Below are 15,490 nucleotides of genomic sequence, written 5' to 3'. Positions count from 1 at the left end.
ACGGAAGTTGCCGAGCTCAATCTAAACGAGAAATTGTCGAACTGGGGTTTCTAGTCCCTCCCGGCTTTCCGTTCTTCCAGGCCCGGCTGACTGAGATACCCGAGGCCGCCATATTGAATAAGAAACCTGGCGTCTGAAGGTTTCGGCGGGGTGTAGACAATTCTGCAGGGCAGCCTCGGCGGCTCCAGGGAGAAGGTGAGGTTGTGTTTGGGTGAGAAGGCTGAGGTGCCTTGGTCCCCGGAGTTTGTTTATTGACGAGACTGTTTTCTTTGGCCCAACCGACTCCTTCTCCTCTTGTCCTTGAGTGGGCGCCGCCTCCCACCCCGCCTCCTCGGGAACCCCCGAGAGCTGGCAGGTGAGGACTGTTAGCCAGCGTCTCTGGTCTGACGGAGCAGAGAGGAGGAGGAAATCAGGCCCTGGGGAGCGCTGGCCCGAGTGCAGCCTTGTGGGTGACCTTCCCTCTGCAGGGGAATGCAGGACAGTCCCCTTCCTGGAGAGGAGGCCGTTTTGTTTCCCGGGAGAGGACCTCTGTCAAGGACTTAGGCCTAAAGACTGAGCCTTTTCCCCCCAATTACTACATACCTGGTATAGTGCATCTTTGTTTGGCTGCTGTTGCCTTAGCAACTGTCTATGCCTCTGTTTTTTTGTTTTTTGGTTTTGTCCATAGATTGCGTTGGCTAATACTTCTTATCCTTTTCACTGGTGGGGAAACTGAAGAAAAAAGACGTTTAAAAAGTTGGCCCAAGGTCGCACTGCAGATAACAAAGCTACGTTGTTTAAAAGTTTTGGGAATCTAATGCATGTACATGTACTGTAAAAACGTGGATCAGACACTGCTCTGCTCAAACACGAATTGAGGGTATAGAAAATGTAACGTGAACTGTTTCTGATGAATAAACATCAAGTTGGTTTTTTGCGGAACGTCCTTTTTTTCCACTGAATTGTGTGTGCATCTTTAAGCAGGGTGTTGTAAGGCTGCCAGAGCACCTGCACTCTTTAGTACCAAGAAAGTGGAAGTGATGGCCAGAGAGTAGAGATAGAATTCATTTAACAAATAGTTGTTGAATGCCTATTATAAGCTAGAAGTGAGTCCACAAGGAAGAATTAAATGAGTGATGTGACTGGGGAGTACTTAGGATATTTTAGTTAGGCTGGTCAAGGAAAATCTCCCTGAGAAATGCCTTTTAAGCCAAAATTTGAAGGATGAGGAGGGGCCAGAAAGATCTGAGGGAAGAGCATTTCCATCTGAGGTCACGGCCCCTGGGAAGATGGGAGAGGCTGTGGGAGCAGTGTGGAAGCCAGGAGACCTGTTAGGGGGCTACTGTAACAATCCAAGCAAGAGATGATGGTGGCTTGGAATAGGACAGTACCTTGGAGGGAGAGAAGTGGATGGATGTGGGATATCTGGTGGAGAATGTGGAGTAGTATTGTCCCTGCACCAAAAAGTGTCCAGTCTAGTTTTAGAAATGATTATTCATTAGCATTTTCCCATCTTAGGGATGATTATTTCTGTTCTTACATGGTAGCCAAATAAGTGTAAAGTGCTTATCAAAGTTTTGCAAATCTGTATTTCTTATGTTGGGGCGATGCAGTCTTCCACTTGATGCTGGGTTTTCAACAGACAGCCTAGTCCTGGTGGATTTCCTAGCTAAAGTGGGCACCACTTTCATATTATATTGGAGACAAACGTAATATTAAAGTTTTTACATTGTTGTGTGAAATATTGTTGATTTTGATCTGTCTTTAGCAAATTCAGTTTTACCTTTATATGAATAGATTTTAATAGGACAGATGCTACTCATTCTGGAACTTGGTGGTAAGACTACAGTTGACCCTTGAGCAATGAGAGGATTAAGGGTTCCAACCCTTTGTGCAGTCGAAAATCTGTATATAACTTATAGTTGGCCGTCTTTATCCATGGTTCTGCATCTGAGGATTCAACCAATCTCACATCTTGTAGTACTGTAGTATTTACTATTGAAAAAAATTCACCTGTAAGTGGACCTGTGCAGTTGAAACCCATATTGTTTAAGGGTCAACTCTGTTTGATGGTTCATTTTCTTAGGGGCACTGTGCTAGGTCTTCAGAAAAGGGAAATGACCAAAGTGCACCATTCCTTGTCAGGGAGCTTACAAACTAGAGATACTGAACTTGATTACTAGCTTACAGTTTAGTAGGTGGAATAATAAAGATATATATATATATACACATACACAGTGTGTGCTGGTAGTAAAGAGAAGGAGCGCAAAGGAAGAGCCCTTTATAGCTACTTTATTTATTTATTTATTTTTGGCTGTGTTGGGTCTTCGGTTCGTGCGAGGGCTTTCTCTAGTTGCGGCAAGTGGGGGCCACTCTTCATCGCGGTGCGCGGGCCTCTCACTATCGCAGCCTCTCTTGTTGCGGAGCACAGGCTCCAGACGCGCAGGCTCAGTAGTTGTGGCTCACGGGCCTAGTTGCTCCGCGGCATGTGGGATCTTCCCAGACCAGGGCTCGAACCCGTGTCCCCTGCATTAGCAGGCAGATTCTCAACCACTGCGCCACCAGGGAAGCCCGAAGAGCCCTTTAAAACTGATTTTCAGTGGCCAGTCCCATCTAAATTGAATTCAGATATAACTGACATTTATTGAGCTCCTACTAGTAACACATAGCCTAAGAGGTATTGTTTTCTTTTATAGATAAACAGAAACTGTGATTTACCAAAAAGTCACTCACTAGTAGGTGACAGATGTCTGCAGATTCAGTATCACAAATTCTGAATTAATGAATTGTTTGAGTTATTGACGTCTGAATTAATGAAATTTCTGTGAAACTTATGCTTAAAACTTATGTATATATACTGTTTTCTAATATAAACTTTGAAATTCTTTATGTGATACATTCTGATCACATAATTTGTTGTTTGTTTTTTTTAAGATTTATTTATTGATTGATTGATTGCTATCTTGGGTCTTCGTTTCTGTGCTAGGGCTTTCTCTAGTTGCGGCAAGCGGGGGCCACTCTTCATCGCGGTGCGCGGGCCTCTCACTATCGTGGCCTCTCTTGTTGCGGAGCACAGGCTCCAGATGCGCAGGCTCAGTAGTTATGGCTCACGGGCCCAGTTGCTCCGCGGCATGTGGGATCTTCCCAGACCAGGGCGCGAACCTGTGTCCCCTGCATTAGCAGGCAGACTCTCAACCACTGCGCCACCAGGGAAGCCCTGTTGTATTTTTAAGAGTTCCAAATGAAAAATTAGATGCTTAGCCCATATAATCAAGTGAGTAGACAGAAAGTTCAGTGCTTCGCCGATATGATCAAGTGCATGGACAAAAAACTCTAAAAGATCAGATAAATTTTCTCTCTGTTTGCTTATGTATACCTTTAATTGGTGTTAATTTATATAATCCACTTCCATTTATTTCAGTAATTCAGCAAATCCTTTAGAGAGGGCTTCTCAACTGCAGATCTGTTGACACTTGAGATAATTCTTTACTATGGGAGATTGTCCTGAGCCTTGTAGGATCTTTAGTAGCACGCTGACCTCAACCCACTAGATGCCAATAGCTTTCCCCTAGTCGTGACAACAGACAGTTTGTCCAGACATTGCTAAATGTTCCCTGGGAAGCAAAATTATCTCTTATAGAGAACCACTGTTTTAGAGCTTACTGTGTGGCAGCCTTGGGGGTAGGTACTGAGGATAGAAAGATAAAGAAGTTCATAATACAGTGGGGGTAGAACAGGCACATAAACAGATAATTGCAAATCTGTAAGATAAATGTACTCCTGGACACAGAAAATAGCACTCCAGAGTTTTTAAAGGCTTGGGCTTGTGAGCCAGCTCAGAATATCTCAGAAGCGTTTAGTAGATAACTGCTCAGAACGTAGAATGTTAGAATGCATTTTAGCAGGAAATGAAGGCAGAAAGGTAGGCTTTATTTTACATGGCAATTAATGATAAACTCACTGTTAATTCTTGAAATTTATTTTACTATATAGTAGTATATTAAGTTTGATCATTTGTTTATAATTCAAAACAACAAAACTGCCCTTTATATAGAATTAGAAGATTCAACTTTATATGCTAGCTGCTCCTTCTTAGCTTCTTAATGATGTACAAGTCAGTTAATCTGTCTGAGATGGAGTATTCTCATCTCTAGAATTTCAGGAAAAATATCAGGACTTGTGAAATGTTCAGGGAAATAATGTATATATATGAAGTGCTTTAAAACCATAAAATATTACCAAAAAGTTTGGGATTGGCATTGTTTTTCCTATGATAATATAACTCTTCTTTGTTTTATTCTTAGCAATATGTTAAGGATACCTGTAAGAAGGGCCTTAGTGAGCCTTTCTAAGTCTCCTAAAGGATGTGGTGAGTGTCTTTTTTTTGAATTTGCGTTTGTGGGTACTAGACTTGCTGTCTTTGTAAATTCATAGGTTTATGGAATGTTTCTTGAAAGACCCATAATATATATTAAATAAAAATGGAAACAGTGACCCAAGTTGAATAGAATGATTTTCAAAATACAACCTTAAACATTTTATAGAAATTATCGTGGAATAGAAAGTAGTAGGAATTGCCCATCAGTGCCAAAATGGAAAAAGCAGTCATTCTGCTTTTGAGAAGTGGTCTTCCCTAGGAACATATTTTCAGTGGTATTAAAAGTTACAACTTAAACTGCTGTTAAAGGTAGACAGCCATATTCTGTTTGGTATTCAGGACTGGAAAAGCTTTCCTCTAAGTCAATAATTTAGAAGTTTGCATCTAGAGAAATAGAAGGGAATAGTATAAAATGAGGAAGAAATTTAGATGTGAAGGTTAATTAATCCATTATCCTCTGCTGTAATAACTTGAACTCTGTTAATTTCGTTTTCACCTTAATATTTTTGATGGTCAGTTCGAGCAACTGCCACAGCAGCAAGCAACTTGATTGAAGTATTTGTTGATGGTCAGTCTGTCATGGTGGAACCAGGAACTACCATCCTCCAAGTAGGCATTCATTTTAATTCTTTATTTTTGTGTATGTTCTGATTTAAAAAAACAAAAATAATTTATTTTCTTTATATTGTTCATTTACTTCTAAAATTTTCAAGATTCCTTGACAAATGCTCATTAAAGACCTATATATAGATAGTAAAATTATATGAAAATAAGTTTGATTTGAAATCTTGGCATTTCAGAGTGAGTGAGCTATCATTTATCAGTTTCTGACTTTCTAAGTGAACTGTGGCAGTTCTTTTGTTTCACTTCTGCCTTCAAATAAATTCCCATTTAGAAGTTTTAAGTTACCTAAAATAAATTATTGGTTAATATAGGTAAGTTTGGGGAAAAGGTAACCTTTGTTTTGAGCCTGCTTGATGCATTTCACTTTTATGTAACCTTTCTATTTTTAATAGTATTTCTAGGAATGTGTCCTACAAAGCAGATAAATGGAGGGTAGTAGGTTCTCGAATTTATGCCCTAAATATTTAATTTCTCCAAATTCCTCCAGAACTTACAGAGTTGGTCATGGAGAAGAAGTGCTTCATTCCATCGTAAATTATTGCAGAGCTAAATGCTCTTTTATTCATTTTAACAGTAATTTCTAGACTGTCAGGCATACACATGTAAACATAAATATATAACAAAATTATGTTCAGTGTACAGTGGAGAGTATTTTGGCATGTATAGGAGGTGGTAGAAAGAGATGTCAGGAATATCTCAGGTGATCTCTGAGAAGATTTTAAAGGATGAGTAGGTGTTTATATGTGGACAGGGAAGCTTCAGGTAGTTTGGTATTGATGGAACATAAGGTATGTGTAGAAGAGGAGATAACAGGAAATCAGATTATTCTGGTAGAGAAGGTCTGGTCATTAAAGACAATCTATGCAATGTTGAAGAGCTTATAGTTTGGACCATCAAGAATATTCATGGCTACTAAGCAGTATGACAGTGACTGTAGAGGATGGTGGTTTGGAGAATAATAAGACTGGAATGAGACATGGAAAGAGTATATCTTGCATTAGTGGAGCAGGAAGTGAAAAGGCCTAAAATAGTGGCAATGGAATGAAAACAAGAGGGTCTATTCAAGGGAGAGTGAGATGTAGGTAGACAGGCCTTCAGGAATGTTGAAGAGCAGAGGAGTTTTTGTGATTGCTGCCTTTGTTAGCTTATTTGAGGATGTATAGTAGGGGGCAGAAATAGATTGAATTTTAACTGTCTGTAGAGTACACATGTGAATGCCTACTGACTTCTAAAGAAGTGGAGGACTATCAGGGCTGCAGACCATCAGGGCTACAGATGAAGTTTTGAATGTAATCATGTGTAAATGAGCTAGTGTGAAGGCTGGGACAGTTGACCCACTGCATCTAGCACACAGGAAGACTCCATACATTTTTGCTAAGTAGTTAAAATATTGAAAATTGATGAGATTGCTTTAGAGTGAGGGCTAAGGATGGAAGAACTAATTCTAGAGGAAACTTGAGTACATTTGTAGGCTCAGAGAAGGAGCAAGGATAATTGGTAGAGGGAACTAATATCCTTCACTAAGCAAATGGGAACTGGGAAGGGAGTGAGAGTCCTGGGTGGGGTATTTGGAGCCAAAGATAGAACCAGATTATAGTCAGCTGGGTGGTGTAAAGTGGAGTCTAATCTAAAGGAGGAAGGCTAGTCAATGAGGAAGTCCAGGTATGAAACCACTGGGACAGAGTTTGAAGGAGGAGTCTTTGTAGACAATGGTTCAGAGTAGAAATGGGGAGTCAAGCCTTTAGCACAGTCTGAATATGCTTTTTTATCCAGTTTCTTCCACGTCAGGTATAGGCACGGTGAGGATCTTTAAAGAGGTAGCTTCAGAGCAGACGGGTTGGAATCAAGAGCAAAGAAAAAGAGGGAAATCTCTTTGAGGATCAAGTTACAGGTATTTGTAGGTAGGAGTAATAAGATAGGTAGGGGATGGCCTCATGTTTTTTTGATTGTTTTTTGTTTGTTTTTACTGTGTTTTAGACAAGACAAGGATGAGGTCAGGTTATTCTAGTGCAAACATTTTTTACTTTGTCTTCTAGGCTTGTGAGAAGGTTGGCATGCAGATCCCTCGATTCTGTTATCATGAAAGGTTGTCTGTTGCTGGAAACTGCAGGATGTGCCTTGTTGAAATTGAGAAAGCTCCTAAGGTACTTGATACCTAAAATTCCACACCATGCTGTAGAAGGTAGAAAACTTTAAATCTTGCAGCAGACTTTATTTAGAATCAATATTGTTGTAGTGGAGAATCTGGTCCTGTTTACTTCTATCTATAAATTTATTTTTTGTGTGATTGATTCTCTTCATTTCAAAACTGGAAACACATTGAAGAAAGTGCTTTATGTAAATGCAAGTGGCATATAATGGTAACATTTAGAAATTAAATGGGTCTTTTTAGAGCAGTCACTATTTGCAAACGGCTGTGTGACACACAGCCAGGATGTGGAGCTGCCAAGCAGCACGTTAGAAGTGCTTATGCTGTGCCATTTTCACTGGAGAAAAGGGTTGCAGTGAAGAGGTTCGCGTTCACTTTGATTTCGTTTCGGCTTGTGCAATTTTAATTCAGCACTGCCTGCTAATCAAAACACAGTTATCTGATGTTCTGTTTCAGAGCCTCTTAAAAAAAATCTCATTAATTATTAGAATAAAACTAAGAAGATGTCTAGTTTCTAAGAGAAATGTATCGTGCCAGATTATCATATTATAAATATGAAAACTGAAAAACTCAGTCTTCAGAAATACTCTGTTCTTTCCTTGTTTTCATATGTATAATTTAATATTTTTATATATTGGGTTAACTTATAATTACCAATAAATACAAATACTTAGAGATTTTTGCATTGAAATTCCAGGTTGTAGCTGCTTGTGCCATGCCAGTAATGAAAGGTTGGAACATCCTGACAAACTCAGAGAAAACTAAGAAAGCCAGGTACTTTATTGTTAACTCGGCATAGTGACTTTTATTAGAGCAGAAAATTGCACATTTCAGTACGTAGACCTTCCCATAGATGAGAAATTCAGTATCAAACTCTGAAGAAGTTGGCGTGCTTGGCTTCTAGGAGCAGTTGGAAGTGAGTGCACATAGAGGAGGTGAAGTCAGGTGTTTATGGTTTTGAGCCTACCGCAGAATCAGCATTAAAATCCCTTGTTTATAACCTTGCTCATCTTGTGGTAACAGTGAGTTTGGGACTTATTGAACTGAGATTATTTCAGTGATATTGTGATATTGTACTGTACTGTACTGGCACTGATTGTGTTTGTTTTTGCTTTGCATTCATGTTTTTTTGAATTAATGCCAGTGTTTTCTGAAGACCATTCAGCAACTTTTGGTATTTCTGTATTGTTAAAACTCAATTTTCTAGGTTCTCTAATGATATTTTATTCTGGACTCCTATAAACATTTTTTAGATTATGTATTTAATACTACTCTTATAATAGTTACATTGGCGTTTCTGATAGTAAATGTAAAATCCATGTTAACTATATGAGAGTATTCATCTGTGACAGTTATTTAAATAGCCTATATGTAAACCATTTTGAATGTCAGCAATTTATGTAATTTTATATATTACAATTTTCTTTACAGGGAAGGTGTGATGGAGTTCTTACTAGCAAATCACCCACTGGATTGTCCTATTTGTGACCAGGGAGGTGAATGTGATCTGCAGGTATGTAGTCTAATTCCTTAAATCTTTTTGTTTTAATTTTGTTAGCAAAATTTGGTTAACTCTTTCATAATCTGCTTAAGGATCAGTCCATGATGTTTGGAAGTGATAGGAGCCGGTTTTTAGAGGGGAAACGTGCTGTGGAGGACAAGAACATTGGGCCATTGGTAAAAACCATTATGACTAGATGTATACAGTGTACTCGGTGCATCAGGTAATCTTTTTCTCCTTCTCTCTTCTGCAATATCATTTGTATACTTATTTAATATTCACAAAATTTGGTGGAATAACACCACTGGAACAGATATCAACTTTTTTTTGGTGAAAGAAGAGGGATGTTGTATTCATTGTTTTTTACATAAGCCAGTAAAATGAATAAGTTTTCACTTTTAGTTAATATCAACTTCGCTTGGATTTAAAAATCAAAATCTACAAGCATTAACTTTGTGATAACTTGCTGAGCTGTGCACATGATCTGTGCAATTTTCTGTACGTGTGTTACACCTCAAATTAAATGGAAACATTTATTGTTTTTATTCAGGGACTACATTTTCCATTGAAAATCTGTCATTTTAGTGTTTTGAAAATCATTACCTTTGTGATAATGAATAGGAAAGGAGGTAAGTTTGCTGTGTTTGACCATTTGATGGTACATTTTTATCTTGCAGGTTTGCAAGTGAGATTGCAGGAGTAGATGATCTGGGAACAACAGGCAGAGGAAATGATATGCAAGTTGGCACATACATTGAAAAAATGTTCATGTCTGAACTTTCTGGGAATATCATTGACATCTGCCCTGTAGGTGCCCTGACCTCTAAGCCCTATGCCTTTACTGCTCGGCCTTGGGAAACAAGGTATTCATCATGGTATTTTTTGTCCTTTAATTCAGTACTATTCAAAAAAATTTAAGATTCATTTTCTTCATGAGTTCTAATTGTTCTGGTCCAAGTTTTTATTTATTTGCTTTAAGTAAAACCCTTTTAATAGAAGATAAGTTGTTAAATTGAAGGATAGGATGAACCTGTGCAAATTAATTGTAGTTTTCTTGGAAATTAATTCCAAAGTACTTAATCACAAAATTATTTTATTCACTTGTTCTTCCAAAGAATAAGATTGTCTTGATTTTTTAAAATTTATAGTTTCCTCTTATTGTACATTAAATTTTCAACCATGTACACATATTATAGTTTATTTAATTAGTTCTTATTAGACATTTAGTTTATTTCTATTTCTTTATAACTACAAATCTATTTTTTAAAATCTATCTATCTATCTATTTATTTATTTATGTATGGATGTGTTGGGTCTTCGTTGCTGTGCATGGGCTCTCTCTAGTTGCTGCGAGCGGGGTCTGCTCTTCGTTGTGGTGCACGAACTTCTCATTGCGGTGGCTTTTTCTTGTTGCAGAGCACGGGCTCTAGGCGTGCGGGCTTCGGTAGTTGTGGCACGCAGGCTCAGTAGTCGTGGTGCATGGGCTTAGTTGCTCCGTGGCATGTGGGATCTTCCTGGACCAGGGCTCGAACCAGTGTCCCCTGCATTGGCAGGTGGATTCTTAACCACTGCACCACCAGGGAAGTCCTACAAATCTAAAATAAACATATTTATAACTTTTATTATATATCTCTGATTCTTCTAATTAAATTAAGAAATGAAATAGATCGTTGCAATAAATTTGAATACTTTTAAGGTTCTAAAAATATATCATCAAATTGCCTTCTAATTTTAAACTCCTACCAGAGTATATGGGAGTATCTTAAAATTCCAGGCTTTAAACCATGTATTTGTGTATACAAAAGGTTTAGGGAGTTGGGGGCAGGGAGGAGACAGTACATAATTGAAATGTTTAAGTAGAGAGTGTTTTCTCCTCTCCATAATACATACAAATGCTACACTTAATGTTGTGTCACAGGTCTTTGAGACACTATTCATTTTTCTTAAAACTTTTTTTTTTTCTTTATTCTTCAGATTGGATGAATTCTATTGATCTACTGTCAAGTTCATTCATTCATTCTTTTGTCATCTCAAATCTGCTGTTCAACCCCTATAGTGATTTGTTTTATTGCAGTTACACTTTCCAACTCCAGAATTTCTATTTCGTTCTTTTTTGTAACTTCTGTATCCTTACTGGGAATCCTTGTTGATTCAATGTTTCATACTTCCCTTTAATCTTTAAACATAATTTTCCTTATTTCTTTGAACATATTTTAATATTCTTGTTTTTATTTTTAAGCAAGGCTTCTTAGGAGTTGCTCCTGTGTCTGCATAGCTTAGTAGTCAGATAATGACTGTGCTTAAATTCTTTGAGCCAATAAAGCTTTCATCCTCTGCCATTGGATCTGTGTGTGGATAGAAGAGCATATTCAGAGTTAAGGCTGTTTTCAAGTCTACCCAGCTTGTACTTTACACCAGGTCTTTTGGGTCTCTGTGTTGTCCAGGAGAGTATGACTAGCCTGGGCGCTCTCTGGTCTCAGCTGCACGTATGTGCAGCCTCCACCAGGAATGCTTGCCCTGCCTGTGACTACAGCCTCAGGCTAGTACTCTTGACTTTCCTTGGCTCAGTGACCTCCAAGATACCACTTCCACAGACAACTTTTGCCGTTTCTCCAAAATGAGTGAGCCTTGTCTGTGGAAAGAAAGAAGCTCCTGTCTTCATAGCTTGCCCCATCTTGGCAGAACCTCCAGTTCAAGGTGGTAGGAAAGGGGATAAGAATGGTCCCAAGCCAGAACACCACTGATTTCCACTGTTCTTACTTGAAGTTCAGGAGTTTTTCCCACACATGAAAGCGTCTCATGATATTGTGTGCTTTTGTTAGCTCTCCAAAGAGCTGAATTGGTTGCTTTTGTCAGTTTTTGTCTAGCTTTATTTTTGTTTTTGGGGGGAGGATTTGTGAAGCTCCTTAATCAGCCATACCCCAAAATCTTGCCCCTCTTATTATTTATTTTGATACTCTAATTGTCCACATTTGGCTATTTGCAGCCGTTCCAGTTGGTTTCTGTTTTAGATAACAGTTTTAAAGGCTTCATTTTTGCATTATGGTCTGTTCAAATATAAGGGTATATTTTTATTTATTTATTTATTTGTTTAATTTTTTAAATCACAGTTCCTCTGAGTTCCATTAGTTTTAGAAATTCAGAAAGGAAATTTGTAAAATTTTTTGTTTCTGGTAAACCCAGTAACAGAAACTTTTTCCTTATTTTCAAAATCAACTAGTAAATATATGTGTTTATTTTCTTAGAAAGACAGAATCCATTGATGTAATGGATGCAGTTGGAAGTAATATTGTGGTCAGCACAAGAACCGGAGAGGTAATGAGGATTTTGCCAAGGATGCATGAGGACATCAATGAAGAGTGGATCTCTGATAAAACCAGGTATGTGCTATATTGTTTCCTTTAACTTTTGGACTTGATTTAAAGGAAATTTTATAATAATTTTGATTTTAAGGAACAGTCTTTTATATTTGCAAATTAATGTGTATAGACTATTGAAATCTGGACTGTTTATATAGAGAATTGGACAAAACTGACTTTAGTAGTCCTAGGTATATCACTGGCTTTCATATTAACTGGCTTTCATATTGAGAAATATGTTTTTTCCTCCCAGATAGAGAAATTGAAGTAAATTAAGATACTTAATCTATTTCACTTTGCCTCTGTTTCATTGGAGAATAGAAGCTAAATATAAGTTAGATTTGTACAATATAATTTTGATGGAATATCTAAAGATACTCAAGTTTTATAAATGGTTTGGCTTTTTCAGCTACCAGATTTTTTGTATATTATAATTTTAAGATTATTCAGGTAGCTGAAAATAAATTATAAGAACGCAAACATTTTAGGTGGTATTTTAGTTTTAGATGATGTTTGTAGAATATTTATTAGTTCATCTCCAAAGAAACCTGGAATAATTATTTTATCCAAGTGTTTACTATTCTATTTGACCTTTAACCAGTACTGTATTTTAATAACATTTCTTTTAGATTTTAAACTTGAAAATTATAGTTGCCTTTTTAGCAAGATTCCACAAATGGTATAATTTCTGTTATCTAGATTCGCCTATGATGGGCTAAAACGTCAAAGACTTACCGAGCCGATGGTCAGAAATGAAAAGGGGCTTTTAACATACACCACCTGGGAGGACGCACTCTCGCGTGTAGCTGGAATGGTAAAAAATTGAAGTATAGAATAACTATATTTGTGATTTCCAAGGCACATCTTTCTAATGAAGAGGGGATATGTTTCTCTTCACTTCTTTCATCTTGCCAAGATTATCTTCCATTTAACAAACATTTATTGAGAAAAAAAGAAAACATTTATTGAGAGCTATACAACATGTCATGCTAGATGTAGGGATATAAAGATCACTAGCACATAGTTCTTAACCTCCCACAGTCTTTTAGGAAAAGATGCATAATTAGGCAATTATCATATGCTGCTGTGGGTAGTTGTGCAGAAAATGATATATGAGAGAGCACATTGGAGGGATGCCTAACCAGGTATCGTGTCACATAGGTAAGGTGATTCCTTAGGCAAAGTCTAAGCATGAATACAAGCTTGCCAGAGCAAAAACAGGGGGAATGGCCTTCTGGTCAGAGAAGAGCAACATACCTAAAGGGCTTGAAGGAATGACAGATCCTTCAGATGAAGTTGTATTTAAATATAATTCCACAGTCTTCATTTTCCAGACCTCATTTTGAGACCCTTTGTTCCTAGTTTAAAAACAAACGGGGGGGCTTCCCTGGTGGCGCAGTGGTTGAGAATCTGCCTGCCAATGCAGGGGACACGGGTTTGAGCCCTGGTCTGGGAGGATCCCACATGCCGCGGAGCAACTAAGCCCATGAGCCACAATTGCTGAGCCTGCGCCTCTGGAGCCTGTGCTCCATAACAAGAGAGGCCACGATAGTGAGAGGCCCGCGCACCGCGATGAAGAGTGGCCCCCACTTGCCGCAACTGGAGAAAGCCCTCGCACAGAAACGAAGTCCCAACACAGCCATAAATAAATAAATAGATAAATAATAAATAATAAATAAATAAATAAAACAATAAAATAAACAAACAGGAACTTCCCTGGCTGTCCAGTGGTTAAGACTCCACACCTCCATTGCAGGGAGCACAGGTTCGATCCCTGGTCAGGGAATCAGATCCCACGTGCCACACAGCACAGCCATAAATAAATAAGTACATGCATACATACATACATACATCTTTATTCCAGGCTGATGTCATTAACCTTGGCCCCACATAACGCTTCTGCTTCTCACTTTCAAATTAATAATTAGTGTGAGAACTTTTTACTTAGAAGTTTGTTCCTTTTATTGTACTTGAAAATGACATTATTGTTTTGTTTTCTGAACATTTCATTGTGATTTTTTGCTGAATGAAGGTTTCTTGGTGATAGCCTTTTCATCCATTTTTAGTTGCAGAGTTTTCAAGGCAACGATGTGGCAGCAATTGCAGGTGGCTTGGTGGATGCTGAAGCCCTAGTAGCACTCAAAGATTTACTTAATAGAGTGGACTCTGACACCCTATGCACTGAAGAGGTCTTCCCCACCACAGGAGCTGGGTGAGAAGTTTGAAGCTAGAATCTAGGCTTTCTTTTTTTTTTTTCTGGTTACAGGTTTTGTTTAAACCAACACATCTATGGCATCAATGACTTTTATGTGACAGCTTGGATACTCCAACATACCTACCAGCTTATTATCACATACAGACCAAAGTCAAACCAGGAGCTATTAGAGAATCCAGTTATTAATAAGTATTTGAACCTTTGATGTAATTTAAGAATGCTTCATAGATTTTTTTTGTCTGGGAGTGCCATGGGTTTGATGACAGGAGAGTATTTCATGGATTGTCAGTGTGTATTAGTTTTAAAGTAAAACTTGCATTTTATATTTCGTGTTTCTAGCACAGATCTACGTTCCAATTATCTTCTTAATACTACAATTGCCGGTGTGGAAGAGACAGATGTTGTCCTCCTGGTTGGTACAAATCCACGTTTTGAGGCACCACTATTTAATGCTAGAATTCGAAAGAGGTTAGTAATAATATTCAGGGTTTTAAAAACATTTATATGGGGGCTTCCCTGGTGGTGCAGTGGTTGAGAGTCCGCCTGTCAATGCAGGGGACACGGGTTTGAGCCCTGGTCTGGGAAGATCCCACATGCCACGGAGCAACTGGGCCCGTGAGCCACAATTGCTGAGCCTGCGCATCTGGAGCCTGTGCTCCGCAACAAGAGAGGCCACGACGGTGAGAGGCCTGCGCACCGCGATGAAGAGTGGCCCCCGCTCGCCGCGACTAGGGAGAGCCCTCGCACAGAAATGAAGACCCAACACAGCCAAAAATAAATAAATAAATAAAAACATTTATATGATAATTTGTTTTATCTATGAAAAAATGACTATTTTAGCTGATTCCTAATAGTGTTAGTGGGAGTGAGACTCCAAAAGATAATTGGAGGGCAATTTCTAACAGGTCCGTTCCCCGCTTCTCCCCCTGCTGATCTTTTTATTTTTTATTTTTTTTAATTTTTTTTTAAAATATAAATTTATTTTTTTTTATTTATTATTTTTGGCTGTGTTGGGTCTTCATTGCTGCACGCGGGCTCTCTCCAGCTGCGGCGAGCAGGGGCCACTCTTCGCTGCAGCGCGCGGGCCTCTCACTGCAGTGGCCTCTCCCATTGCGGAGCAGGGGCTCCAGGCGCGTGGGCTTCAGTAGTCGTGGTTCGCAGGCTCTAGAGCGCAGGCTCAGTAGTTATGGGTCACGGGCTTAGTTGCTCCGCGGCATGTGGGATCCTCCCGGACCAGGGCTTGAACCCGTGTCCCCTGCATTGGCAGGTGGATTCCCAACCACTG

The 15,490-nt window shown here is 38.8% G+C and overlaps 1 protein-coding gene across 3 annotated transcripts in view; it reads left to right on the top strand.

Annotated features, from left to right (window-relative positions):
* Positions 1-37: 37 nt before the first annotated feature.
* Positions 38-15,490, top strand: part of NDUFS1 (NADH:ubiquinone oxidoreductase core subunit S1) — a 34,623-nt gene continuing 19,170 nt past the window's right edge. For 2 of the 3 annotated variants that reach the window (XM_007190587.3, XM_007190585.3), the window contains exons 1-12: positions 38-195; positions 4,284-4,348; positions 4,875-4,966; positions 7,018-7,125; positions 7,828-7,904; positions 8,562-8,643; positions 8,724-8,854; positions 9,309-9,494; positions 11,877-12,011; positions 12,690-12,804; positions 14,057-14,202; positions 14,545-14,673. In XM_007190587.3, coding sequence (XP_007190649.1) covers positions 4,288-4,348; positions 4,875-4,966; positions 7,018-7,125; positions 7,828-7,904; positions 8,562-8,643; positions 8,724-8,854; positions 9,309-9,494; positions 11,877-12,011; positions 12,690-12,804; positions 14,057-14,202; positions 14,545-14,673 — 1,262 coding nt within the window. In that variant the 5' untranslated portion in view covers positions 38-195; positions 4,284-4,287. Of the gene's footprint in view, positions 196-431; positions 586-4,283; positions 4,349-4,874; positions 4,967-7,017; positions 7,126-7,827; positions 7,905-8,561; positions 8,644-8,723; positions 8,855-9,308; positions 9,495-11,876; positions 12,012-12,689; positions 12,805-14,056; positions 14,203-14,544; positions 14,674-15,490 lie in introns of those variants that run through there. The other variant, XM_007190586.3, reaches the window with a different exon arrangement.

This window comes from Balaenoptera acutorostrata, chromosome 8, assembly GCF_949987535.1.
Source record: "Balaenoptera acutorostrata chromosome 8, mBalAcu1.1, whole genome shotgun sequence".
Classification (NCBI taxonomy): Eukaryota; Metazoa; Chordata; class Mammalia; order Artiodactyla; family Balaenopteridae; genus Balaenoptera; species Balaenoptera acutorostrata.
This window is presented reverse-complemented; position numbering and strand designations above follow the sequence as displayed.